This window comes from Jaculus jaculus, chromosome 10, assembly GCF_020740685.1.
Source record: "Jaculus jaculus isolate mJacJac1 chromosome 10, mJacJac1.mat.Y.cur, whole genome shotgun sequence".
NCBI classification, from domain to species: Eukaryota; Metazoa; Chordata; class Mammalia; order Rodentia; family Dipodidae; genus Jaculus; species Jaculus jaculus.
In genome coordinates, this window is record NC_059111.1 from 100,541,518 (window position 1) to 100,568,282 (window position 26,765).

The following is a 26,765-nucleotide window of genomic DNA, read 5'->3' on the forward strand; positions in this document are numbered from 1 at the left end:
ATGGCTTAGCGGTTAAGCGCTTGGCTGTGAAGCCTAAGGACCGCGGTTCGAGGCTCGATTCCCCCAGGACCCACGTTAGCCAGATGCACAAGGGGGCGCACGCGTCTGGAGTTTGTTTGCAGTGGCTGGAGGCCCTGGCGCGCCCATTCCCTCTCTCTACCTGCCTCTTTCTCTCTGTCGCTTTCAAATAAATAAATAAAAATAAAAAAGTAAAACACAAAGAAAAATACAAACAAAACAAGTTCCTGTGACAGATGCTCAGAGGAGTCTGCTCCTGGAATCTGCCACACTGTTCTGCACTGTCCCCTTTGACGCTTTTTGCTCTCTGCGTGCTCACATGGCACACGTCTCTCTGGGTTAAGTAAGTGTTAAGAGTCTTGGGTGGGGGGTCAAGACCCAGTCTCCCCCCGCCCCCACCTCTCTGCTCGGACTCCTGGACAAGCCCAAGAGCAGTCCGGGAGTGTTACCAGTGCCTGGTAAACTTTATTTCCATTTGATGCACAGCCCACGCTTGGGCGGTGGCGCTAGTTCGCAGCCAGGTCGCCTGGCGAGTGACAGCGCTGCTGGCTCTGCGGCATCCCGCCTCCTGCCCAGGGAGCTGGTGGCGGCGGCGGCGGCGGAGGCGCTGACGACCGGGACAGTCCCAGCTCCCGGCGCCTCCTCCCTGCCCGCCGGCCACCCCGCCCGGGCTCCGGGCTCCGGGCTCCTCCCCCGCGCGTGCCTCTGCGCGCAGCCTGCGGCTCGCCGGGGCTCCCGGGGCAGGCGCAGCGGCTCCGGGCGCGGGGGGGACCCCGCAGGGCGCACGGAGCGCCGAGTGCGCGTGGGGCTGGGCCCCGCACCCCGGGGCAGCAGCGCGGGTCATGGAGCCCGCCCGGGAGCCCCCCTCGCGCGCCCGGCCCCCGCCGCCGCCCGCCGCGCGCCCCGCACCCGCGCCCAGGCCGCGCTCGCCCGCCGAGGCCGAGGCCCGCGCTCCCGAGGGGCTCCTGCGGAGATCCGGCTCGGGCTACGAGGGCAGCACCAGCTGGAAGGCGGCCTTGGAGGGTAAGCGCCGAGCCCTCCATCCCCTCCTTCACCCCGCGACCCCCGGGAGCCAGAGTCACCTTGACCATAGGTTGGGGAGGGCAGCCTGGGACCCGGAGGATTTGTTCATTTCAGGTCCAGGTCAGGCAGATGCTGCCTGGAGGAGGAGGAAGAGGAGGAGGGGGGATCACTGGGGACCACCTCTAGTCACAGCCTTGACCGCGTCTCTGCCTTCTTTTTGACCTTGGAGCTGCTTCAAGCTCTGGGCTTTATTGGTTCTGTGTGAAAGGGGTCAGTCACTGTCCCACAGGCATCCGTGAAAAGGCTTTGGACAGCCTAACACAAGCCATGGTTCCCAGAGGTGATGCCAGCGCCCGGTTAAGGTTGGAGGGGCTGACAGGTGGTGATGGGCCAGGCCCTTCCTACCAAGATGGGTGTCTCACCCATCCTCTCCAGTTAGACTTGCTCAGGTGGTGACCGCTGGCGGGCCAGGAGACAGTAACCAAAGAGGTGGGGGGAGGGGCAGAAGAGATTTCAACTTCAGTTCCTCAGGAAACTTGTGTTGGCTGCCAGTGAGTGGTGTGATGGGCAGGACAATCCTGGAGCTGGCCAGAGAGTTTCCTAGCACCCCAAGTCCAAAGTCTGAGGAGCACCTGGTAGTATTCATAGGGAGTGAGTATTCGAAAGGAAGATTTCCCGGTGTAGGTGATCTTTCGTAGTGTATTGAGCAGACCTGCAATGTTGCTTCAGGCCCAAGGAATGATACAGGTGTCAGGGGTTAGACTGATCCATGTGTAGAACTGAGCTCTTAAGTCCAGGGTAAAGGGACAGATGTGAAAGACTGCTCAGGCCGGGCCCAGGAGATGAAAGGGAATGCTGAGGGGGGTTAAGAAAGCGGGTCTGCCCTGGGCAGATCTTTGGCGGAGGGCTGGAGGTCAGTGAGGAGGGTGGGGCAGTGATCTGGAAGGGTCATAGCCAGCACCTGTGCCAGGAAGGTGGTGGCGCTGCTAAGCACGGAAGGTCTTTGACAGAAGGGATGGGCCATGGAAGGGCACTGGGTCTGAGGGCTATGCACACTCTGGGGAAGCGCAGTGGTAGTTAGGACCTTTGGAGAGGGCTGGAGAGATGGCTTAGCGGTTAAGGCACTTGCCTGCAAAGCCAAAGGACCTCAGTTAATTTCCCCAGTAGTCACGTAAACCAGACGCACATGCATCTGGAGTTCATTTACAGCAGCTGGAGGCCTTGTGGTGCCCATTCTCTCAGTCTCTCTCTCTCTCTTTCTGTCTCTGTCTCTCTAAAACTATATATATATGTAGGACCCTGGAGGGACATATTGTTTCCTCAAGTGGAAGGACATAACAGCGGAGCCCCAGACGGGGAGCTTGCATAGAGTAAAGGCCAATCAACAGCTCTTGGATGGGAGTTTCTGATTGGTGGCTGTGTTTGCCCTGTATTCCCACCTTACCTCTCACACAAGGCATTCCTTCATGTTGTTCTCTGTTCTAGAATTTCTTTTTTTTTTTTCGAGGGTTTTTAAAAAATTAATTATTTATTTATTTGAGAGAGACAGGCAGGCAGAGAGAGAGAGAGAGAGAGAATGGGCATGCCAGGGTCTCCAGCCTCTGCAAATGAACTCCAGACGCGTGCGCCCCCTTGTGCATCTGGCTAACGTGGGTCCTGGGGAATCGAGCCTCGAACCAGGGTCCTTAGGCTTCACAGCCAAGCGCTTAACCGCTAAGCCATCTCTCCAGCCCCCCGTTCTAGAATTTCTTATTCATCATTTTATAAACAGTCGGAAGGGTCTTCCCTACCTCACCTTCATCCTAACCCTCACTGGGTGGTGCAACTTCAGGGAGGTGTGGATAACTGGCTGCGGTTCTGTGTCTGGACCTGTCACCTGCCTCTTGTCCTTCCTACTGCCAGTGTGCCTGGCTGAAAAAGAGGCCATGCCCTGGGCAAGAAAATGAGCACAGAAGCCCTGTCTGGGCATGGGGTCCACCCCAACCCTGTGCTTAGCATCCACCTGGGGTCCAGCCTTATTTCATCTGGGCTGGCATAGGTCCCAACTCACGTCACCACCATCCTCTTCTTGCATCCCCTGGTGCATGCCATACAAGAACAGTTCCAATTTTTTTTTTTCTTTTCCCAAGGTAGGGTCTCACTCTGGTCCTGACCTGGAATTCACTATGTAGTCTCAGGGTGGCCTTGAACTCGTGGTGATCTTCCTGCCTCTGTCTCCTGAATGCTGGGATTAAAGGCATGCGCCACCACACCCAGCTCAGTTCCAATCTTGATGGTTCAGTGTCCAGCGTCTCTTGGCTTGTTGACTTTCCTAGAGGACCATTAATTTGTTGGTCCTCTGTGAGTCTCCTGGGTGCTCCTTGGGTGTTCTCCATCTCCTTCCTATCTGGAGGGGAGATTGTAGGCTTGGACTGGTCCTTTCTGCTTGCTGCCCTGTGGGTTCTTTGACTGGACTTCCCACAGACATCCATTATTTTCGTCCTGTTGAGACCACTGCCCTCCTAGAGATCAACCTGGTGAGTGTGGAGCTAGGTTTGGGTGAATTTGTGCCTCTGCAACCACGGCCTGGCCAGTTGGTTTCCTCCTCTATCGAGTCAGGTCATGATTTCCACCTCACAGGGCCAACGAGAGAAAAGTCTAGAATGTAGGTTCTGTTGTAGTGACTCCTTTCCCCAGCTCCCTAGACATATCAGCCTGGGCAAGGAGCTCAGGGAGCAAGGGCGGCCAACCCCTCAGTTGAAGTCCTCTGACCCTGGTGTTGTCCTTAAGGCCGCACTCTGCTAACCTGCAGTTCACATAATGATGCTGTGGATGGAGCTACCCATCTGCTGGTTCTGGGGGCCTGGTGCCTTTGCAGCCTCGGCTTAGTGTGGACCTCTCTGCTGAAGCTGCACACAGACTCCAGACACATGCACCACTTTGTGCATCTGGCTTTCTGTGGGTACCAGGGAATCAAGCCTGGGCTTTGCAAGCAAGCACCTTAACCACTGAGGCATCTCTTCAACTGGGGGAAGACATTGAAACTGACAACCTAGCCGATACACTGTGGCCACTAACACATGAAACCCCCATGGGGTTTGCCATAGGGATCTCTGGCGTGAGAGTGCTTTTCCTTGCCTGCGTGAGCAAGGCCATCAGGCTTCCAGAGGCTAATCAGAGATCATCTAATTTTGCTTTCTGTGTGCACAGCTCTCTTTCCCTGGCTTCTCAGAGGAGTTTGCTGCCTTCAGGAGGGAAGCAACACTTCCCTCCTCACAGGTTACAGCTGAGGTGAGAGTCTGGGTATGGAAGGCTGGCCCTAGGATGAAGAGTTAGTTTTATAAATAGAAGCCAGGGCTGGAGAGATGGCTTAGCAGTTAAGGCATTTGCCTGCAAAGTCAAAGGACCCAGGTTCGATTCCCCAGGACCCACGTAAGCCAGATGCACAAGGGGCACATGCATCTAGAGTTTGTTTGCAGTGGCTAGAGGCCTTGGTGCTCTCTCTCTCTCTCTCTGTCTCTCTCAAATAAATAAATTAATATAATATACTTAAAAAATAAATAGAAGCCAGACAGAAGAAAGCCTTGTGGAGACATCTCTCCCTGTGGCCTAAGTCTTTCCCTGTACCTCAGGTTCAGGTGAGAGGCTGGAAAAGATGAACCCAGAGTGCTTCTCCCCCCGGGGTAGGGGGATATGGAAACCCTGGAGAAGATTCAAGCTGGAGCTAATTTTGGCCCTGAGGGTGGGATAAAGTGGCCTGGGGTATCTGGGAGAGGACAGAGTGACTCTGCATACCTCAAGCTATAGATTTCTCAGTGGTCACCAAATCTAAATTTTTAATGCTAGAAGTTTCTTGATTAGGCACAAACCCACAACTTCCTGATAAAAACCACACACATGCATTTGGCAGAAGTTTCTTACAAATTTTTAAATTACCAAGCTGTACATTTGATCATTTTTATTGGCCAGGCTGCATCCTGGATGATTTAGATGTCAGCTGTGGGCCTTTCTTTGGGAGATGGGTTATGAGTATGATTTGTCTGGTCTGAGGAGCCACATCTTTTTCAGTTGTTTCTTCTAATATTAGGTAAAATTACACACATTTAGAAACCCAAATAAACCACACCTGTAGACGCCAGCTAATATGGGTCACTGTGTAGTGGAGTTATCGTAAAGTTAGATGCTTATTAAAGATTGAATTGTGTCCACACCAAAAGAGCCACGGTGAGTTTAATTCCTGGCATCTCAGAGTGTGACCTTGTACAGCAGTATGGCCCTGGGAGATATAATTATTTAGGAGGAGGATGGGTTGGAGAGATGGCTTAGCAGTTAATGTGCTTGCTGGCAAAGCCAAAGGACCCAGGTTCGATTCTCCAGTATACATGTAAAGCCAGATGCACAAAGTGGCACATGGATCTCGAGTTCTGTTGCAATGGCTAGAGGCACTGGCATGTCCGTTCTCTCCATCTGCTTCTCTCTCTCCTCCTTGCAAATAAGTAAAATATTATATATATTATAAATAACATAAATAAAAGTTTATATCTATCTCTATACACACGCACACACATATATCTATATGGAGAGAGAGAGAGAGGTTAGAAAGGAGATGGTGGCCCCTAATCCAATACAAACAGATATCTTTTTTTTTTTTCCAGGTTTTTCAAGGTAGGATTTCATTTTAATCCTGACCTGGAATTCACTATGTAGTCTCAGGATGGCTTTACCCTCACAGTGATCCACCTACCTCTGCCTCCTGAGTGCTGGGATTAAAGGTGTGCGCCACCACGCCCGGCTCAAACTGATGTCTTTAAGAGAGCCCAGCCTCATCCTGGGAGTCCATGTGCAGATGGAGAGTGAGGCAGGGGTGATGTAGCTACAAGCCAAGGCTTCCAGTAAAGCCCAGGAGCAGGGTGAGCCAAGGAAAGCTTCCCTACTGTCTGTTGTCAGCTTTAGTGGAACCAGGATGCCCAGGGAAATGAATCTGTGATGGAGCTTTTGCACTAGGCTAATCACGCTGATTGTGGGCATCATCAGCAGACTTCATAAAATAGAGAGAAGAAGCCAGGCATGGTGGGGCACACCTTTAATCCCAGCATTTAGGAGGCAGAGGTAGGAGGATAGCTGTGAGTTCGAGGACACCCTGAGACTATGTAGTGAATTCCAGGTTGGCCTGGGCTAGAGCGATACCCTACCTCGAAAACACCAAACACACACACACACACACACACACACACACACACACACACACACACGGAGCATGGAGCGAAGAAGCTGTGAGAACCAGCACTCACTGCACTCCGCTTCCTGGCTGTGGATGCAATGCGACCTACCTTACCCACCATGATAGACAGTCTCCCCTCAAACTGCAAGCCGCAGTAAATCCTTCCTCCCTCAAGTCGCTTCTTCTCAGGCATTTGGTTATAGCAATAAGAGAGCTAGCTAATGCCACAATGGATTTCAGTGGCAGCATGGCCTTGCCAACAATTTGACTTTGGACTCCTGGCCTTCAGAACTGTGAGAAGGTATGTCATTGTTGAAGCCACCCAGTTTGTGACACTTGGATCCATAGTCTCAGGAAACTCTAATGCTACATTGATTGGGTTTGTCCCACTCCAGTTATTCTCTGGGAGGGCAGACAGTGAGCAGTGCTTTGGGACCCCTAGGGGGTCCTTCCTCTGTCCACAGTGCACATTTAGAGAAATCATCCCCATGAGGGATTGAGGAGGCACCCCAGTTCTGCTGGTGTTGGGAGCACATGCACACATCCCCTTCTTCTGCTGAGCTCCTGCAGACTCTGCTGAATTTCAGGCTGCCCAGGCATGTGGTCATTCAGCGTTGTTAGGTCTCCTCAGATGCTTTGAGTCCCAGTGGATGCTGTATAGTATGCAAGGCAATGGCCCAGCACAGTCCTGCTTTAGGGACTCCACAGGAATCCAGCATAGTCCTTACTTAAAAGAAACCTGGGTACATTGCGTTCACCTCTCTAGGCATACTTCTGAGCACTGTCTAGTCCCTCCTTTAACATCCATGGGGCATTGGTTGCAGGATGCTTTCTTGGACTCCAAACTTCAAGGATGTTCAGGTACCTGAGATCAAATGGTATATTTGCATAGAACCTGTTTAATCCTCTCATGAACTTTATTTTATTTTATTTTTGGGTTTTCGAGGTAGGGTCTCACTCTAGCCCAGACTGGCCTGGAATTCATGATGTAGTTTCAGGGTGGCCTCGAACTCACAGCGATCCTCCTACTCCGCCTCCCGAGTGCTGGGATTGAAGATGTGTGCCACCACACCTGGCTTCCTCAGGAGCTTTAAATCATCTGTTGCTTCTATTTTTATTTTTATTTATTTTGTTTATTTTTATTTATTTATTTGAGAATGACAGAGAGAGAAAGAGGCAGAGAGAAAGAGAGAATGGGCATGCCAGGACCTTCAGCCACTGCAAACGAACTCCAGATGCATGTATGCACACCCCCTTGTGCATCTGGCTAACGTGGGACCTGGGGAACCGAGCCTCGAACCGGGGTCCTTAGGCTTCACAGGCAAGCGCTTAACCGCTAAGCCATCTCTCCAGCCCCATCTGTTTCTTCTATACAACACCCAACATGACGGAAATGCTTTGTAGATGTTCTACCATTGTGTGTAAGGTGTTTATACTGCAGTGAAACAAAGTCTGTACATATTTAGTACAGATGCAATGTTTTCCCGGATATTCCAGTGCACAGTGGTTGGAATGCAGATGTGGAGGCTGCAGATAGGCAAGGCTCTGTGTGCATTGAGATTCCCTCAAAACCCAAGAGGCTGCAGCTAGCATGAGGAAAGCAAGCCAGAGTCCTTGTCAGGAAAGGGTAGAGCTGCGCCCTCATCTTCAAGTACTTGTGTTTGGAAAGAGGATGATAGGCATTGTGAAGCCCCAGGGGCGCAGCCTCTGTGGGATCCACCACAGAGGACAGCAAAGCAAAGTCTAGTCTTCTAGGTCAGGCTTGAACCTCTGGTCTCACACTGGTTGAAGCTACACACCCAGACTCCCAGAGGAGGCTTTCATAGACCCGGTCCCCCACCCCCCGCCCCAGTGAATGTTTCTGGTGCAGGGAGATGCCAAGGCAGCCAGTCAGATGGCAGCAGGTTAGGAGCTCCCAGGGGCCACCTCTTCAAGAAAATTGGGGCTTGGAGAGACGGCTTAGTGGTTAAGGTGCTTGCCTGCAAAGCCTAAGGACCTGTGTTTGACTTTCCAGATTCCACATAAGACAGACGCACAAAGGTGAGGCAAGCACAAGGTCGCACATGCCCACTAGGCGTTGCAAGCGTCTGGAGTTCCATTGCAGTGGCTGCTCTGGCGTGCCAATTCTTTTTCTCTCCCTCTGTTGATCTCTCTCTTGTGTGCACTCTCCCCAAAATGAAAAATAAAAAAGGGAGAATTGCTTTGGATTAAATGCTAGTGTTTCCCCAAGAATTCATATGTTGATTTTTAAAATTTGGTTTTTTAATTTTTTTGTTCATTTTTATTTATTTTATTTGAGAGTGACAGAGAGAGAAAGAGGCAGCTAGAGAGAGAGAGAGAATGGGCACGCCAGGACCTCCAGCCACTGCAAACGAACTCCAGATGTGTGCACTCCCTTGTGCATCTGGCTAACGTGGGCCCTGGGGAATTGAGCCTTGAACCAGGGTCCTTAGGCTTTACAGGCGAGTGCTTAACCACTAAGTCATCTCTCCAGCCCCATATATTGATTTTTTAAAAAAGCATTTTACAGGTTGGAGGGATGGCTTAGCAGTTAAGGTGTTTGCCTGCAAAGCCAAAGAACCCAGGTTCAATTCCCCAGGACCTACTTCAGCCAGATGCACAAGGGGACACACGCATCTGGAGTTCGTTTGCAGTGGCTGGAGGCCCTGGTGTGCCCATTCTCTCTCTCTCTCCCTCCCTCCCTCTTAAAAATGCCTTTAAAAAACCATTTTACTTTTTACTAGAGAGAGAGACTGAGAGAAAGAGGCAAAGAGAGAGTATGTGGGTGTGGGCATGCCAGTGCAAATGAACTCCAGAAACACCTGGCTTTATATGGATACTGGAGAATTGAACGTGGGCCCTTGTGCTTTGCAAGTAAGTGCCTTTAATTGCTGAGCCGTCTCTCTAGCCCCAGTGATTTCTTTTTTAAAAATATTTTTATTTATTAATTTGTAAACAGAGAGATAGAGGTTGGGTGTTTCAGGCTCTTGGCACTGCAAATGAACACCAGATGCATGCATCACTTTGTGCCTCTAGCTTTATGTGTGTACTGGGGAATTGAACCTAGGCTGAATGGCTTTTTAATCTTTTGTTTTTTATTTATTTACTTGAGAGCAACAGACAGAGAGAGAAAGAGGCAGATAGATAGAGAATGGGCACGCCAAGGCTTCTAGCCACTGCAAAGGAACTCCAGATGTGTGCACTGCTTGTGCATCTGGCTAACGTGGGTCCTGGACAATCGAGCCTTGAACTGGGGTCCTTAGGCTTGACAGGCAAGCACTAAGCCATCTCTCCAGCCCTGAATGGCTTTTTAAGCAAGTGCCTTTAACTGCTGAGCTGTCTCCTAGCCCTCATATATTGATTTCTTAACTTCCAATGCAATGGACAACAACAAAGTAACTATATACTGAATGGTAACGATGAAAGAAAAATTCAAACTAGCACTCAGGAGGCAGAGATAGGAGGATTGCCACGAGTTCGAGGCCACCCTGAGACTACATAGTGAATTCCAGGTCAGCTTGGGCCAGAGTGAGAGTCTACCTCAAAAAACAAACAAACAAGAAAGAAAGAAAAATTCAAACCAAAATAATTTGGCAGAGGAAATCACACCTATTAGGATTCTTTAAAATATTAACAACAGTGCTGGGAAGATGGCTTTGTCAATACTTAAAGGAGCTTGCTTGCAAAGCCTGCTGACCTGGGCTTTATTCCCCACCACCCACACAGAGCCAGGTGGAAAATGGATCATGAATTTTGTGTTTATTTGTAGTGGCAAGAAACCTGCCCCCCCCCAATTAAAAACATAATAGAAATAGGGGTTAGGGTGAAGGCTCAGTGGTTAAAGGTACTTGCTTGTAAAACCTGATGGTCTAGGCTCATTTCCCTGTTACTCACATAAACCAAATGCGTAAAATGGTGCACATGTCTGGAGTTTGCTAGCTGTAGCCCCAAAAAGCCTGGGAGTCATTCTCTCCCCTCTCAGATAAGCAAACAAATAATAATTAACAAATTTTTTTAAAAAATTCATCTAGGAAGCCGGGCATGGTGGTACACGCCTTTAATCCCAGCACTCGGGAGGCAGAGGTAGGAGGATTGCCATGAGTTCAAGGCCACCCTAAGATGACAGAGTTAATTCCAGGTCAGCCTGGACTAGAGTGAGACCCTACCTTGAAAAACAAAACAAAACAAAACAAAACAAAACAAAAATTCATCTAGGGAGACGGCTCAGCAGTTAAAAGCACTTGTTTTCAAAGTCTGCCCATCTGGGGTTCAATTTCCCAGTACTCACCTAAAATTAGATGCACAAAGTGGCATGTGAATCTAGAGTTTATTTCAGCTGCAAGAGGCCCTGGTACACCCATTCTTTTTCTTTCAAATAAATATATTTTATTTTATTTAATAAAATAATTTAAAAAAAAGTTTAAAAAGGATAGGCTGAAGAGATGGCTTAGCAGTTAAGGCGCTTGCCTGTGAAGCCTAAGAACTCATGTTTGAATCTCCAGGTCCCACGTAAGTCAGACGCACAGTGACACAAGCCCGCAAGGTTGCACATGTGCACAAGGGGGTGCACACATCTGGAGTTTGTTTGCAGCTGCTGAAGGCCCTGGCACACTCATTCCCTCTCTCTCTGCCTCTTTCTCACTCTCTCAAATAAATTAAAAAAAAAAAAGAAAAGAAAAGAAAAAATTAAAAAGGAGCCAGGTGTGGTGGCGCATGTCTTAAATCCCAGTACTTGGGAAGCAGAGGTAGGAGGATGGCTGTGAGTTTGAAGTCAACTTGGGCTAGAGTAAGATGGCTTAACAGCTAAGTGCTTGCCTATAAAGCTAAGGACCCCGGCTTGAGGCTCAATTCCCTAGGTCCCACATCAGCCAGATGCACAAGGAGGCTCATGCATCTGGAGTTCGTTTGCAGTGGCTGAAGGCCCTGGTGCGCCCATTCTCTCTCTCTCTCTCTCTGCCTCTTTCTCTTGGTCTGTCTCTCTCAAATAAATAAATAAAAATAAACAAAAAAAGTAAAAGAAAAAAAAGAGAGGGCTGGAGGATCAGGAAACGATGGGTGGCGTAGGAGTCAGCAGGGTGTCAAGAAGGAGAATGATAGAGTCAAGAGCCCGCCACAGGGCTGCCAGGGTGGCCTGGGTTATTAGATGAAACCTGGACCCCGTGGGAAAGCAGTGGGAGATTCAAAGCCAGAAAGCTGTGCTGGCCACAGAAGGAGTTTGTGGGCAGCAGGGGCAGGCAGAATGGGAATCGTGGTCTAGAATAGTGGTCCTCACGGCGGCCACTCCAGGGTGGCTCCTGGCGTGGCTCCACCTCCCCATGGCCTCACTGTCAGGACTTACTTGGGGCGGGTGCTGGGAGTTGGCGACAGGTGGCAGCAGTTACTGACTTCTTTCTCTTCTCCTCAGACACCACCACCCGGCTGCTGCTGGGGGCCATCGCGGTCCTTCTGTTTGCCATCTTGGTGGTGATGAGCATCTTGGGTGAGCGTGCATGCCAGAATACGTGGGTTATGCATGTCTGGTCCCATGCGTGTCTAGCTAGGTAAAGGAAGCTCTTTGACATATCAGGAAGTTGAGGGGGGTGGCAACTGGAAATAGACGATAGAGTGCTTGGTGGTCAGTGGGATTTTATCTGGAAAGAATACATTCCAAAATGGTTTGTACCTATCCCCTTCAATGGCCAGGCAGGTTAGGTAGAAAACATACTTGTTATTAGTTCATACATGCAGTGAGAAGTCAGGATAGGCTAGGGTAGGCTGGGGTAGGTGGCGGTGGTTTAGAGATACAGGAATTTTTAAAATTCTGGTTTTTTGAGGTAGAGTCTCACTCTAGCCCAGCCTGACTTGGAATTCACTATGTAGTCTCAGGCTGGCCTCAAACTCATAGCGATTTTCTTACCTCGGTCTCCCGAGTGCTGGGATTAAAGGTGTGTGGCTGTAAACTAACTCCAGCATCTGGCTTTACGTGAGGACTGGCAAATCGAACTAGGGTCATAGGCATCACAGGCAAGCACCTTAACCTCTGAGCCATCTCCCCAGCTCGAGATACAGGAATTTAAATTTTTTTTTAAATTTATTTGAGAGTGACAGACACAGAGAGAAAGACAGATAGAGGGAGAGAGAGAGAATGGGCGCGCCAGGGCTTCCAGCCACTGCAAACGAACTCCAGACGCGTGCGCCCCCTTGCGCATCTGGCTAATGTGGGACCTGGGGAACCGAGCCTTGAACCGGGGTCCTTAGGCTTCACAGGCAAGTGCTTAACCGCTAAGCCATCTCTCCAGCCCAAGATACAGGAATTTAAATATGGCACTTATTCAACGGACATTTATTGAGCCTTGGCTACATGTAAGGTCCTGGAGTAAGTGCTGATAATTTTAAAAAAGGGGGTATGACCTTGTTAGCTCTGTCCAGGGATAATGCAACAATACAGGCATTACTGCCTGGTGGGTGGCATTACAGGGCAAAACAAAACAAAACAACACAACAACACATGTGCTGAACAGTGAAGGGAGTGAATGGGACTTTCCTAGAGACCAAGAGATAGAATGTAGGGGAAGGAAAACCTTCTACACTCTTCTGCTTGTTATCCGGGGATATGCAAATGAACTCAACACTGATTTTTGTTAATATTTACATACAGAATTCACAGAAAACAAATGGAACTCAAAGAAGTTGTTAAATTTGGAGGATTTGTGGCCTTTTTATTTATGTATTTTTTTTTAAATATTTTTTGTTCATTTTTTATTTATTTGAGAGTGACAGACACAGAGAGAAAGACAGATAGAGGTAGAGAGAGAGAATGGGCGCGCCAGGGCTTCCAGCCACTGCGAACGAACTCCAGACACGTGCGCCCCCTTGTGCATCTGGCTAACGTGGGACCTGGGGAACTGAGCCTTGAACCGGGGTCCTTAGGCTTCACAGGCAAGCGCTTAACCGCTAAGCCATCTCTCCAGCCCTATTTATGTATTTTTTTTTGCAAGGGGAGAGACAGACAGAGAGAATGGGCATGCCAGGGCCTCCAGCCACTGCAAACCAACTCCAGATGCATGCACCACCTTGTGCATCTGGCTTATATGGTTCCCGGGGAATCGAACCTGGGTCCTTTGGCTTTGCAGGCAAACACCTTAATGGCTATGTCATCCCTCCAGCCCAAAGGGGCCTATTTTAAGGTTGGTGGATGCTGGACCCTCCCTAAGTGGGAGAGGACAGAGAAACATGGAGTGCTATATGGGATTGCAAGGGTACCAGTGAGGCTGTGTGCATAGGGAATGTGGCTGTGCTTGAGGGACATACGGCAAAATGTCATGGCTTCTGCAGTGTTTGCAGAAGTCCTTTCCCTTCACTTCTTTCTTTCTTTCTTTATTTGTATTGACAACTTCCATGATTGTAAACAATATCCCATGGTAATTCCCTCCCTCTCCCCACTTCCCCCTTTGAAACTCCTCTCTCCACCATATCCCCTCCCCCTCTCAATCAGTCTGTCTTTTATTTTGATGTCATGATCTTTTCTTCCTATTATGATGGTCTTGTGTAGGTAGTGTCAGGCGCTGTGAGGTCATGGATATTACTTCACTTCTTCTGTCTTTAATCCTTAAGAATTAACAAGGGTCCTGGAGAGATTGCTTAATGGTTAGGGTACTTACCTGCAAAGCTTAAGGACTCATGTTTGACTCTTTAGGTCCCACATAAGCCATATGCACAAGGTGATGCAACCACACAAGGGTTTCATATGTGCATAAGGGGGCACACATGTCTGCAATTTGATTGCAGTGGCTGGAGGCCCTGGTGCACCAATTCTCTCTCCCTCCCTCTCTTGCATAAAAAGAAGGCCAATGTGTTGGCCTTACCTCAAAAAAAAAAAAAAAAAAAAAAAAAAGGAGAGAGAGAATTACGGCAAGACCAGGTATAGATAGTCTCAAAATGGGTGAATAAATAAATAAAAATAAACAAAAAAGTTTTTTAAAGGGCTGGAGAGATGGCTTAGTGGTTAAGCGTCCTGGTTTGAGGCTCAATTCCCCAGGACCCAAGTAAGCCACATTCACAAGGTGGTGCATGCATCTGGAGTTCGTTTGCAGTGGCTGGAGCCCCTGGCTTGCCCATTCTCTCTCTCTCTCTCTCTCTCTCTCTCTCTCTCTCTCTCTCTCTCTGTCTGTTGCTCTCAAATACATAAATAAAACTAAACAAAAAAATTAAAAATGGGTAAAAATCAGGCTGGAGAAATGGCTTAGCTATGAAGCCTAAGGACCCATGTTCGACTCTCCAGATCCCACTTAAGCCAAATGCATAAAGGTGAGGCAAGCGCAATGTCACACATGCCCACTAGGTGGCGCAAGCATCTGGAGTTCGACTGCAGCGACCGCCAATTCTCTCTCTCTCTAAAAAAAAAAAAAGTAGGTGAAAGTCCAACAATACAATACTGTCAGTCTCTGACTGGTGAGATGAGCAGAGAAATGAACCCAGTGGTCACCTGGCCAGCTTGTCTTTACCTAGAATAATGCTACATATGAAATCATTTCCTTTTCTCCTATTGCTGGGGTGGGGGGCTTATGGTAAGGTGGACACATAGCATATTGTGATCTCAGCAGTACGGCAGAGTCACTTGGGAGATACTGTGGAGGTGCAAGCATTTGAAAGGCCATCACACCGTCCTCAGTCTCCCCAGTGGACTTGTGTTCCAGGGGAGTGCCCAGTAGTTAATCTGTGTCCACACAGTGGAAGCTTTTGTGGGAGGACCATGTACATTTTCAATCACTTGCATGAAAAAGAAAAAGAGGCATGTTTATGGGACCTGCCATCTACACAATCTTAAAACACAATTCTATACCACCAACAGTGAAAATACCAAGATTGAAATGAACCTTTAAGTTAGCTGTGGCATGTTCCTGTGATGCCAGAATTTGCAAGGAAGAGTCAGGAGGCTGGAGTTCAATCCAGTCTTGGCAACATGGCAAGTTAGAGGCCATTCAGGGTTGCATGAAATTTAGTCTCAAAAAAAAAAAAAAAAAAGCAGCCCGGGGTAATGACACACACCTTTAATCCCAGCATTCGGGAGGCAGAGGTAGGAGGATCCCCGTGAGTTCGAGGCCACCCTGAGACTACAGAGTGGATACCAGGTCAGCCTGGGCTAGAGTGAGACCCTACCTGGAAAAACAAACAAAAACAAAACTTAAATGGAATTTTCTAGCAATTCAGTAGCACACAGGGCTGCTGTGCTAGCTGAGGGAGGACGTGGGTATGGGAGTGACCCTTCCATCCTGCCCGGATCCCAGGCTGCTTGCAAAGTGGAGGTTCTGGGGTTCCAAGCCATGGGAGTTGGCAGAGAAAAGAGCTTCACTCCTGGGCCAGTCTGCTGCCACTTCTCCTGGCAACACATTGGCCTCCCCAGCCCCCTTTTCTCATTCATCCGGACTCTGAGGCGGTGACCTACGTAGTGTCTCTGAGGGGCACTGGACACCAGGCAGCTAGAGGGAGTGGGGGTGTGTGGAGTGGGGATCAAGGGGGTGGCCAGCGGCCCGGGCAGATGCCGAACCCGAGCTCCTCTTGCAGCTTCCAAGGGCTGCATCAAGTGCGAAACCCCCTGCCCGGAGGACTGGCTGCTGTACGGCAGGAAGTGCTATTTCTTCTCCGAGGAGCCCAGGGACTGGAACACAGGCAGACAGTACTGCCACACCCACGAGGCCTCGCTGGCCGTTATCCAGAGCCAAAAGGAGCTGGTGAGCACACGGGCTAAAGGGGTGCGTTCAGGTCCCACCCCGGACTGCCAGGGAAGAGCCGCACCCAAGAACAGTGCCTCCCCTGTAACCTGTCTCCGGGGGTGTGCAGGTGCATTCCCTGGGGCCTGAGCACTGCCAACACTTCCATTGTCAAGGCCACTTAATTTCGTCCAAGTCAGACTGGCTGCGCAAACTCAGTATTGTAAAGCGCCATCATCAACTACAAGTTGTAAGCACCCGTAAAAGCGGCCTCATTTCCTACCGTCTAAATTAGGACATGCTCTTTCATTTAGTACTGTCAATGATTTTACTGACAGAGGCTGGGCGTGGTGGCGCACGCCTTTAATCCCAACGCTTGGGAGGCAGAGGTAGGAGGATCGCCGTGAGTTCGAGGCCACCCTCAGACTATGTAGTAAATTCCAGGTCAGCCTGGGCTAGAGTGAGACCCTACCTTGAAGAAAAAAAGAAAGAAAGGAAGAAAGAAAGAAAGGGGCTGGAGAGATGGCTTAGTGGTTAAGGTGTTGCCTGCAAAGCCAAAGGACCTCAGTTCAATCCCCCAGGACCCATGTAAACCAGATACCATATGCATAAGGTGGCTCATGCATCTGGAGTTCATTTGCATTGGAGGCCCATTCTCTCCCTCACACACACTCTTTCTCTGTCTGCCTCTTTCCCTCTCTTGGTCTCTCAATTAAATAAATAAAATTAAACAAAAATGATTTTACTGATAGAAAGGTTAAAGAGACAGAGCTGAGGAACCTCCTGGTCATTTGAAGTTTTTGTCACAGGGGTGTGGCCTCCAGAAACAGTGGGCAGTCTTAAAACTATTTCTTTGTGTCAGTATCTGGCCCCTGTGGGTAGAGAAAGTGCCAGAAGTGTGCAGTTAGGATAACCTTCCTGTGCCTCCGTATGGCTAGGCTTGCCTTGGGGCCGTAGAGCAGTCAGGAGACAGAGCCTCAGGCTGAAGTTGTCCTTTTTTCCTTTTGCAGGAATTTATGTTCAAATTCACCCGGAGGGAGCCCTGGATTGGCCTGCGCAGAGTCGGGGACGAATTCCACTGGGTGAACGGGGATCCATTTGACCCAGACACGTGAGCTGAGGCTTCACTTTTCTGGAAGGCCACTGAACCCAACAAGGGCTACACAGATTCCAGTCTGTAGTGGGGAGTGGAAGAGATGGTCTCTTGAGAACATCTTGACTTTCTTCTTCTAACTCTAGTCTCACCTGGTGGTCCATCTTCACGCAGAGCTTCCAGGTGTCAGGGTGCAGCTCCCACTGTCTGGAATTTAGTCACACGCCCACATCTGGCTGCAAGGGAGGTTGGGAGGTGGAGCCTCTGTTCTGGGCAGCTTTGGGTTGCAGGTGGCGTTATTGCTATGGGAGAATGCGTCTCTGAGTACAGATGCCTGGGGACCACTGTTGGCCACATTTCCCCAGGAAACCACCTCCTGGTGGAGGCGCCCTGTGGAGGTGCTGGGGAGGGCGGTGGTGACATATCTGTGGGGCTCAGGTGGTGTGGATTGGGGTGTGTGGATGGAGGCACAGGGTGTGGTGTGGGGGCAGTTATGGTCTTGGGTAATGGGGTGGTGACAGTGAAGGTCATGTGGGGTCGGGGGAGTCTCAGGGACAAGCAGGAAGTCGATGGAGAAATGTGACCAGGAATGCCATCTGGGGAGGGGCACAGCTGCCAACCTGATGTGGATGGCCCAAGAGTGTCCCCAAGGCAGGAGCTCAGGCGGAAGGGCCCCTGGCTGCGGAGCAGGAGCCCAGTGGTTGCCCAGCTCCGGAGACGAGGCCCAGGCAGTTCTTCTTCCTCTGCTCCAGCACCCTTTGCTTCTGCCCTTTCCTGACCCTCGGCGCCTCCCTCCCTCCCTCCCTGCTTCCAGCCTAGACTTACGGATCTCTCCCTGCTTTTGGAAACCTGCTATTCTCCAAGTCTTCAGAGAGCCCTGGAGGCGAGGGTCCCGGAAGTGCGATGACCTGATTCTCAGGATCTTTCAAAACTCTCTCAGCTGCAAGGGACAAAGGCAGTTTCTTTTTCTCCTTCCCTTCCCTCCCTCCCTTCCTCCCTCCCCCTCCCCCCTTTCTTTCTTTCTTTCTTTCTTTCTTTCTTTCTTTCTTTCTTTCTTTCTTTCTTTCTTTCTCTCTCTCTCTCTCTCTCTCTCTCTCTCTCTCTCTCTCTCTCTCTCTCTTTCTTTCTTTCTTTCTTTCTTTTTTCTCTTTTGGCTTTTCAAGGTAGGGTCTCGCTCTAGCTCAGGCTGACCTGGAATTCACTATGCAGTCTCAGGGTGGCCTCGAACTCATGGCTCCTTCTGCCTCTGCCTGCTGAGTGCTGGGATTAAAGGTGTGCGCCACCACGCCTGGCTTTGTTAAACTTTTTTTAGTGACAACTTCCATAATTATAGACAATGAGCCATGATTGTTCCTTCCTTTCTCCCACTTTCCCCTTCACAAATCTACCCTCCATCATATTCCCTCCCCTCTAAATTAGTCTCTTTTATTTTGATGTCATCATCTCTTTTCTTCCTACTATGAGGGTCTTGTGTAAGTAAGTAGTGTCAGGCACTGAGAGGTCATGTATATCCAGGCCATTTTGTGTCTGGAAGAGTGTATTGTAAGCAGTCCTATGCTTCCTTTGGCTCTTACATTCTTCCCGCCACCTTTTCCACAATGAACTCTGAGCCTTGGAAGATGTGCTAGATATGTCTCAGTGCTGAACACTCCTCTATCACTTCTTCTCAATATTATTGTGAAAGGAAGTTTCCTTTCCTTTCCTTTCTCTCTCTTTCTTTCTTTTCATGAGAGACAGAGGGTACGGGGGATGAGAATTGGTGCACCAGGACCTCCAGCTAATGCAGTCAAACTCCAGACACATGTCTGGATAAGCCAGATGCGTGACCTTGTGCATCTGGCTTATGTGGGATCTGGGGAGTCAAACATGGGTCCTCACGCTTCGCAGGCATGTGCCTTAACCGCAAAGCCATCTCTTCAGCCCAAAAGGCAGTTTCTTAACACACCCCAGGTTTGCGTGTACTTTCCATGAATTCCTGAACTAGCCAGCCCTGTCCGTTAGTGTTGTGCTATTATTATGGTTGTTGATGCTGTGTGCTGTCAGGGAGCCAAGATGAGCATAGCAGAAACTGTCCCCTGGGGATTGACAGGGCTAGACAGACATGCCCCTTTGGGGCTGTGATGAGTGGTACTCCACTGTGCAGGAGGCAGAATGGGCAGAGGGTGGTCTTGAACTTGGCTCTTTGGAATCTGGGATATGGAGTTAACCCTGGAAAGTGGTGGAAGGAGGGAAAGGCAGGAAGCATCCGGAAAGAGCTCGTGGGGCAGCCCCAGGTGGCCAGGGCACAACAGAGCCGGGAGATGCACCAGGCAGGGATTTTCAAAGGCAGGCCAGTGACGATGTGAAGGAGGGACAGGCTAGAGGGGCTCCTGGGCCACCACGCGACGGACTGTGTACCCCCTTCTCTCCCGTCACAGATTCACCATCTCTGGCCTGGGGGAGTGTGTTTTCGTGGAGCCCACCAGGTTAGTGTCAACGGAGTGTCTGATGACCCGGCCCTGGGTGTGCAGCAAGATGGCCTACTCGTGAAGTGGATCTCATCAACAGCAGCCCTCCACCCAGGCCTGAGGGTGGTGTCCGCGCCACGATCTGCCTCCAGCAGGAGCCCTCCCTCACCAAGTAGAAGTAGTGGGAAGGGAAGGCTCTGCCCCTGTCCCCTCTCTTGGGCTCCTGAGCTCTGAGGCCCTGGTTCCTGGTCCTTAGGTAGGTCCTGTGGCTCAACAGTTAAATCTCATATGCTAAGTAGCCTAGCCATCCTTCCCTCATTCACACACACACACACACACACACACACACACACACACACACCTGTCAACAGTTCACCCTTAGCCACACCACACGCCCTCCCTGGCTCTGCCTGCAATGTTTCTTTCTCGCCGCAGCCCCGGTGCTTGGGCCAGGTCGGGGGCGACGTGGGGTGTGTGACTTTTTGGAACAACAGTCCCCCACCCCCAGTGGTTTCTCTCAGGTTGCTGGGGGAGGCTTGCCCGACCCCTTAGACAGTTTTGCCCAGGGGTAGAGGCCCCTATGTCCGCACTCCCTGCCTTCCCAGGGTCCTTAGGCAGGGCCCTTGCTGTGCCGTGGTGCTGTCTATTGGCCACTAATGGAATAAAGAGATGACTGGCATCTAGAGTCTGTCGCTGTTTGTTCTAGGGTCACAGTTTGGGGAAGAACAGAGAGGTGCAGTCTGCAGAGGGCCACTGCCAAGGTGCATTGGTTCCAGTGTGGTAGGTGGAAAAGAATAAATAAAACCCACCTTCTGACCTCAGGCCTCATTTAATATTGGTAGACTATTATGTTATTCTAAGCTGTCTGGGTGGGCTCTATTCTGTCTGCTTTATTTATTTATTTATTTTTTGGTTTTTCAAGGTAGGGTCTCACTCTAGCCCAGGCTGACCTGGAATTCACTGTGGAGCCTCAGGGTGGCCTCGAACTCACGGCGATCCTCCAACCTCTGCCTCCCGAGTGCTGGGATTAAAGGCATGTGCCACCACGCCTGGCTTTATTCTGTCTGCTTTATTGTAACTTGACTCATTATGACAATTGTTTATTCATATCTTCCGTGTGCCAGGCACCACACCAGGTATGGGAAAACCATGGTCCTGTTCCTCAAGGACCACGCAGAGAAGACGGAAAACAGTTTAAAAAGCACCAGAGGGCTGGATAAATGGCTTAGCGGTTAAGGTGCTTGCCTGCAAAACCAAAAGACCTAGGTTCAATTCCCCAGGACCCAGGTAAAGCCCGATGCACAAGGTGGTACATGTGTCTGGGTTTCATTTTCAGTGGCTAGAGGCCCTAGGGTGCCCATTCTCTATGAGGCTCTTTCTCTATCTAAATTAAAATACAATAATTTTTTTTAAAGCATTAGAATGTTCTAGAACACTGGAAAAATGGTTTATTCTTCTTGGGAGAGTTTGTAGAGGATTCAGTGCTGTGCATATCGGAGCTGGGTCAGAGTGTTTAAGGGTCTGGTCTCTCCTATTCCCCTTGGGCTGCTTGAGGAAGAAGCAGAAGTGCAGAAGCTCCTGGCGCCCCCATGCTGAGGACACCTGAGGTTTCTGTGCAGCCTGCGGTGGGGGCCGAGGGCTCTCTGACCTCCTGGTACCACGGCCAAGTGAGATGTGGTAGCTGAGTCCATTTTCAAAAACAGCTTAAAAGGCAGCAGGCTGCCTGCCCCTGAGCCCTGCTCAATCTCTGAGCATAGTTTTCAATAAATATTTGCGTGGGGCTGGAGAGATGGCTTAGTGGTTAAGATGCTGGCCTGCCAAGCCTAATGACCCTGGTTTGATTCCCCAGTACTCATGTCCAGCCAGATGCAGTAGTGCATGCATCTGGAGTTCGTTTGCAGTGCCTGGCCCACTCATTTCTTCTCTCTCTGCTTGCAAATAAATAAATAAAATATTTTGGAAAAGAAAAGTCTACTTGGTTTTCTTAATTTTTTTTTTTTTTTGCTTTCCAGTGATTTCTTCAAGTAGGTATAATTTGTTTTCCTTCAAGGTTTGTTCCCATTAGAAAGCCAGAGGCAGAGCTGGGTGTAAAAAAAAGTGTTAATGAAATTCTAGGGCGATCCCCCTCCCCAACACCTTTGAGAGGCTCTGTGAGGGGCTGCGGGGTAAGGAGGAGGTCAGCCCCTGCCGGGCACCCCCCCCCCCCCGTGGGATCTCACTCCCACCTGCGCTTGGTCACAGCCAGGCCAGTATCTCACTACAGTCTAAGTCTCAAATACCTGGAGGCAGGCTGGAGATGTGGCTTAGTGGTTAAAGGTGCTTGCTTGCAAAGCCTAACAGCTTAGGTTTGATGCCCCAGTACCCACTTAAAACTTAAATACACAAAGTGGCGCATGCATCTGGGTTCATTGGCAGGAGGCCATGGTGCACCCATACACTCTCTGTTCCTCAAACAAACAAATATGTGGAGACTCAAATCCCTCAGCATGTAGAAATGCCAGGTAGGAAACACTGCCCCAGGGGAGTACACTACCTGAGGGACCAAGGAGAGGCGCTGTCCTCACCCTGCCTGGGGTCCTGGGGATGACAGCTGTTCACATCCTATTAATGTGTGACAGGTATGAGTGTGTCTGCAAAACACACACACACAGACACACACAAACACAATTTTGTTGTTGTTTTTTTCAAGGGAGTCTCACTTGGAATTCACTATGTAGTCTCAGGGTGGTCTTGAACTCACAGCAATCCTCTGCCTCCTGAGAGCTGGGATTACAGGCATGGGCCACCATGCCTGACTATTTTTATTTATTTTTTTTTTGGTTTTTCGAGGTAGGGTCTCTCTCTAGGGCAGGCTGACTTGGAATTCACTATGTAGCCTCAGGCTGGCTTCAAACGCACAGCGATCCTCCTGCCTGGCCTCTTGAGAGCTGACATTAAAGGCATGTGCCACTGTGCCTGGCTATTTATTTATTTTATTTATATTTTTGTTTTTTTCCAGGTAGGATCTTGCTCTAGCTTAGGCTGACCTGGAATTCACTATGTACTCTCAGGGTGGCCTTGAACTCATGGCGATCCTCCTACCTCTGCCTCCCAAGTGTTGGGGCTAAAGACGTGCACCACCATGCCTGGCCCCGGCTATTTTTTAAAATAAATTTTATTTTATTTATTTATTTAAACGAGAGAGAAGGAGAAGGCTGGAGGGATGGCTTAGCGGTTAAGTGCTTGTCTGTGAAGCCTAAGGAACCCAGTTTGAGGCTCGATTCCTCAGGACCCACGTTAGCCAGATGGACAAGGGGTTGCATGCATCTGGAGTTCGTTTGTAGTGGCTGGAGGCCCTGGTGTGCCCATTCTCTCTCTCTCTCTCCCTCCTTCTCTCTCTGTCACTCTCAACTAAATAAATAAAATAAACAAAAAAATATAGAAAAAAAGAGGGAGGAGAGCCTGAGGCAGCTCAGAAGGTGCCAATAGCGACCTGTGCTGGGCAGCTGGAGGGGGCATCACTGAGGGTGGACACTGTGACTGTCCTTCAGAGCCTGAGTGACCCCACAGGGATTGTCTCCTCTTCTCCTGCCCTGCCTCTCATGCCCTTGGCTGGCTTTTCTGTTCAGAGGTGACTCTCCTGGAGTTAGAAATGCACTCGACTCAGAACCGAGGCCTGGGCTTTCCAGGTGAACTTGAACCTCAGTCCCACCTGGAGCCTCAGGCAGGACCTGTGTGGAGGCTGGAGTCCCCCAGCAGGCTGGCTTTCTGGAGATGGGAGAGGCAGGGGGAGGACTCTGGAAGGACCTGTGAGGGCACTTAGTCTCTGACTAGTGGCTGGACCAGTGTTTTCTTGTCATTCCCTCCCCTGTATGGTGGCTTTATTGGGCTGACAAGCAAAACACTCTGTGAGGTTAGGGTCTGTTCCATGCTACGTTTCTGCAAGCTGAGAACGGAAGTACTTGAGCACAGAACACCCTTACAGGGCCCCTGGGAACCTACTTGTATGGCCAGAGTGTCCCCTGCCCAGCTGGCCTCTCCTGGGAGGGGAGGTGGTTTGTGTGTGTGGGTGACTGGGGAAGGGCCACCTTCTGAGAAGACACCCGCATGTCCGTAGGCAATTCTTCCAGCTGCCTTTTGGCCTCACCCCACCTTCCTATAGACAACGCGCAGAAGTGGGGGATATGAGGAATGTTGTGTCTTCTCTTCCCGACAGCAAAAGCCTCCAGTGACCACTCCTTCCCCCCAACGCCTCTAGCTCCTAAGATTGAGCTTTTCCATAGGCTGCTGTGCGGTCTTGTCTTTTGACTTGTGTAATCTGGCTGGTGTTTTTTTTTTTTTGTTGTTGTTGTTATTCAGATCCTAAGCCTCAAGACAGTGCGATCAATCGTGTACATGTCTTTGCATGCACAGAGCAGATGCTCACATCGCCCACTAGCGTCTTCTTGATGCTATGCACCATCAGGTCCTAAGTTAAATAAACCTCTTTGTAAAGTGCCCAGCCTCTCGTGTTTTGTTACAGCAACAAAAACTGGACTAAGACATCTGGCCTTTCATAAGCCACTGGAACACCCTGAAAATCCTGTGGAGAAAAAAATGTGTGTGTTTCTGGAGACTCTTCTGGGTTCCTGTTCTTCATGTTGGATGAGAAGCCATTTACCTCTCTTCTCCTCTCCCCTTCTTTACTGGGGAAAGGGATTTCTGAGGTAGGCTCTCTCTCTAGCCCAGGCTGACCTGGAATTCACTATGTAGTTTCAGGATGGCCTTGAACTCAGTGATTCTCCTGCCTCTGTCTCCCGAGTGCTGGGATTAAAGGCGTGCACCACCATGCCTGGTATCTCCCCTCCTTTTCTGACAGGGTCTCATACCCTCCTGAGTGCTGGAATTACAGGTGTGAGCCCCATACCTCACATTTTGTTTCTCATTGATGAGCGTTTCATTTCTTCAGCCTTTCACATTTTAATTCCATTTTCTTTTACTTCTTTTTGCTTTCCCCCCCCCCCCCTGAGATGGGGTCTCACTACAAAGCCCAGGCTAGTCTTGAATTCAATATCCCTTTTTTTGTCTTCCAAGTGCTGGGTTTATCAGGGTGAGCCACCACACCCAGCTGGACTCATTCTTTTCATTTTATTTTATCAAAATTTATTTGCATGTACGTGCATGTGCATGTGAGCTTATGCCAGGCTCTGTTGCAACTGCAAATGAACTCCAGATGTATGTACCCAGCTTTATGTGGGTACTGAGAAATTGAGCCTGGAATGGCAGGTTTTGCAAGCAAGTGCCTTTAAATGCTAAACCAGGCTGGGCGTGGTGGTGCATGCCTTTAATCCCAGCACTCCGAAGGCAGAGGTAGAGGTAGGAGGATCGCCGTGAGTTCAAGGCCACCCTGAAACTCCATTGTGAACTCCAGGTCAGCCTGGGCTACAGTGAGACCCTATTTTGAAAAAAAAAAAAAAAAAGAAAAAGAAAAAGTTAAACCAGTTTCGCCAGCCCTTCCCCACCCTACTTTATTTTTTGTTTGTTTTTTGAGGTAGTGTCTCACTCTAGCCCAGGCTGACCTGGAATTCACAATGGAGTTTCAGGGTGGCCTCGAACTCACAGCGATCCTCCTACCTCTGCCTCCCGAGTGTTGGGATTAAAGGTGTGTGCCACCACGCCCGGCTCCCCCTCTTACACTTTTATATCTTCCTTCCTTCCTTGCTTTCCTTCTTTCTAGAGATTAGTTAACATTTATTTGCACAGGTTATATTTGTCCTAGAAATATCCCAATACACAAATAGTAAGTATAACCTTCTCAAAGTGGCTGTAAGGGGGCTGGAGAGATGGCTTAGCAGTTAAGATGCTTGACTATGAAGCCTAAGGACCCAGGTTTGACTCCCCAGAACCCAGATAAACCACAAGCACAAGGTGGTTCATGTGTCTGGAGTTTGTTTGCAGTGGCTGGAGGCCCTGGCGCTCCCATTCTCTCTCTCTTATAAAATAAATAATTTTTGTTTGTTTGTTTGTTTTTTGTTTTTTTTGAGGTAGGGTCTCACTTTGGTCCAGGCTGACCTGGAATTAACTATGTAGTCTCAGGGTGGCCTCGAACTCTCGATGATCCTCCCACCTCTGCCTCCCAAGTGCTTGGATTAAAGGCATGCGCTACCACGCCCGGCTAAATAAATAATTTTTAAAATAGCTTTGGCTTGGTGTGGTGGTGCATGCCTTTAATCCCAGCACTCGAGAGGCAGAGGGAGGAGGATCTTCAGGAGTTCAAAGCCATCCTGAGTGACTCAGACTACTGAGTGAATTCCAGGTCAGTCTGGGCCAGGGTGAGACCCTTCCTCAAAAACCAACCAAACAAACAAACAAAAAAAGCTATAAGGTACATGTCAGGCCCTTCATACCTTCATTGGAACTAGAATGTTACTTAGTATTCAAGGAAACAAAACAAATGGCCAATAAATATTTTTTTAAAAAGTATCCTATATCCTTAGCCATCAGGGAAATGCCAATTAATACTACTTTGAGGTTCCATCTCACTGCAGTCAGAATGGTTATCATCAAGAAATCAACTGACGAACGGCTGGGGAGATGGATTAGCAGTTAAGGCACTTGCTTGCATAGCCTAAGCACCCATGTTCCACTCTCCAGGTCCCACATAAGCCAGACACATGCGCGAATGCACAAGGTCACACATGCGCACCAGGTGACATTCTGTCTGGAGTTCAATTGCAGTGGCTGGAGGCGTTGGTGCACCCATTCTCTCTCATTAAAAGAAATCAGGGCTGGTGAGATGGCTTAGCAGTTAAGGTGCTTACCTGAAAAGCCTAAGAAATGTTGAAATCATCCAGATCCCACGTGTAGCCAGAAGCAACAGTGACACAAGCCTGCAGTGGTACAAATGACCACAAGGGAGCGCACGTGTCTGAGCTCGTTCACAGTGCCTGAAAGGCCCTGGGGGCTGCTATTCCGCTCGTGGGCATATACCCTAAGGGCTCTACACCACACCCTGGGATACTTTTGGTCGGTCATGTTTGTTGCTGTTCTGTTCACAACCACTAGGAAATGGAATCAAGCCCACACCCCCATCAGCTGATGAATAAATGAAGATGTGGTTCATATACGCAATGGAGTTTGATTAAGTTGTAAAGAAAAACGAAATAATGAAATCTGTAGGAAAATGGATGGAATTGGAAAATATACCAAGTGAGGTAACCCAGGCTCAGAAAGACAAACCACATGTTTGTTTGTTTGTTTGTTTTTCTCTCTCTCTTTTTTTGTGGTTTTTCAAGGTAGGGTCTCACTCTAGCTCAGGCTGATCTGGAATTCACTAT

At 49.5% G+C, this 26,765-nt stretch overlaps 1 protein-coding gene across 1 annotated transcript; it reads left to right on the forward strand.

The window, feature by feature from the left end:
• Nucleotides 1–860: 860 nt before the first annotated feature.
• Clec2l (C-type lectin domain family 2 member L) lies at nt 861–20,149 on the forward strand. The gene is made up of 5 exons (XM_012949335.2): nt 861–1,041; nt 11,646–11,720; nt 15,785–15,951; nt 16,941–17,041; nt 19,441–20,149. Exons 1-5 carry the CDS (start codon nt 861–863, stop codon nt 19,550–19,552), a joined length of 636 nt encoding a protein of 211 aa, XP_012804789.2. The 3' UTR covers nt 19,553–20,149.
• Nucleotides 20,150–26,765: the final 6,616 nt, after the last annotated feature.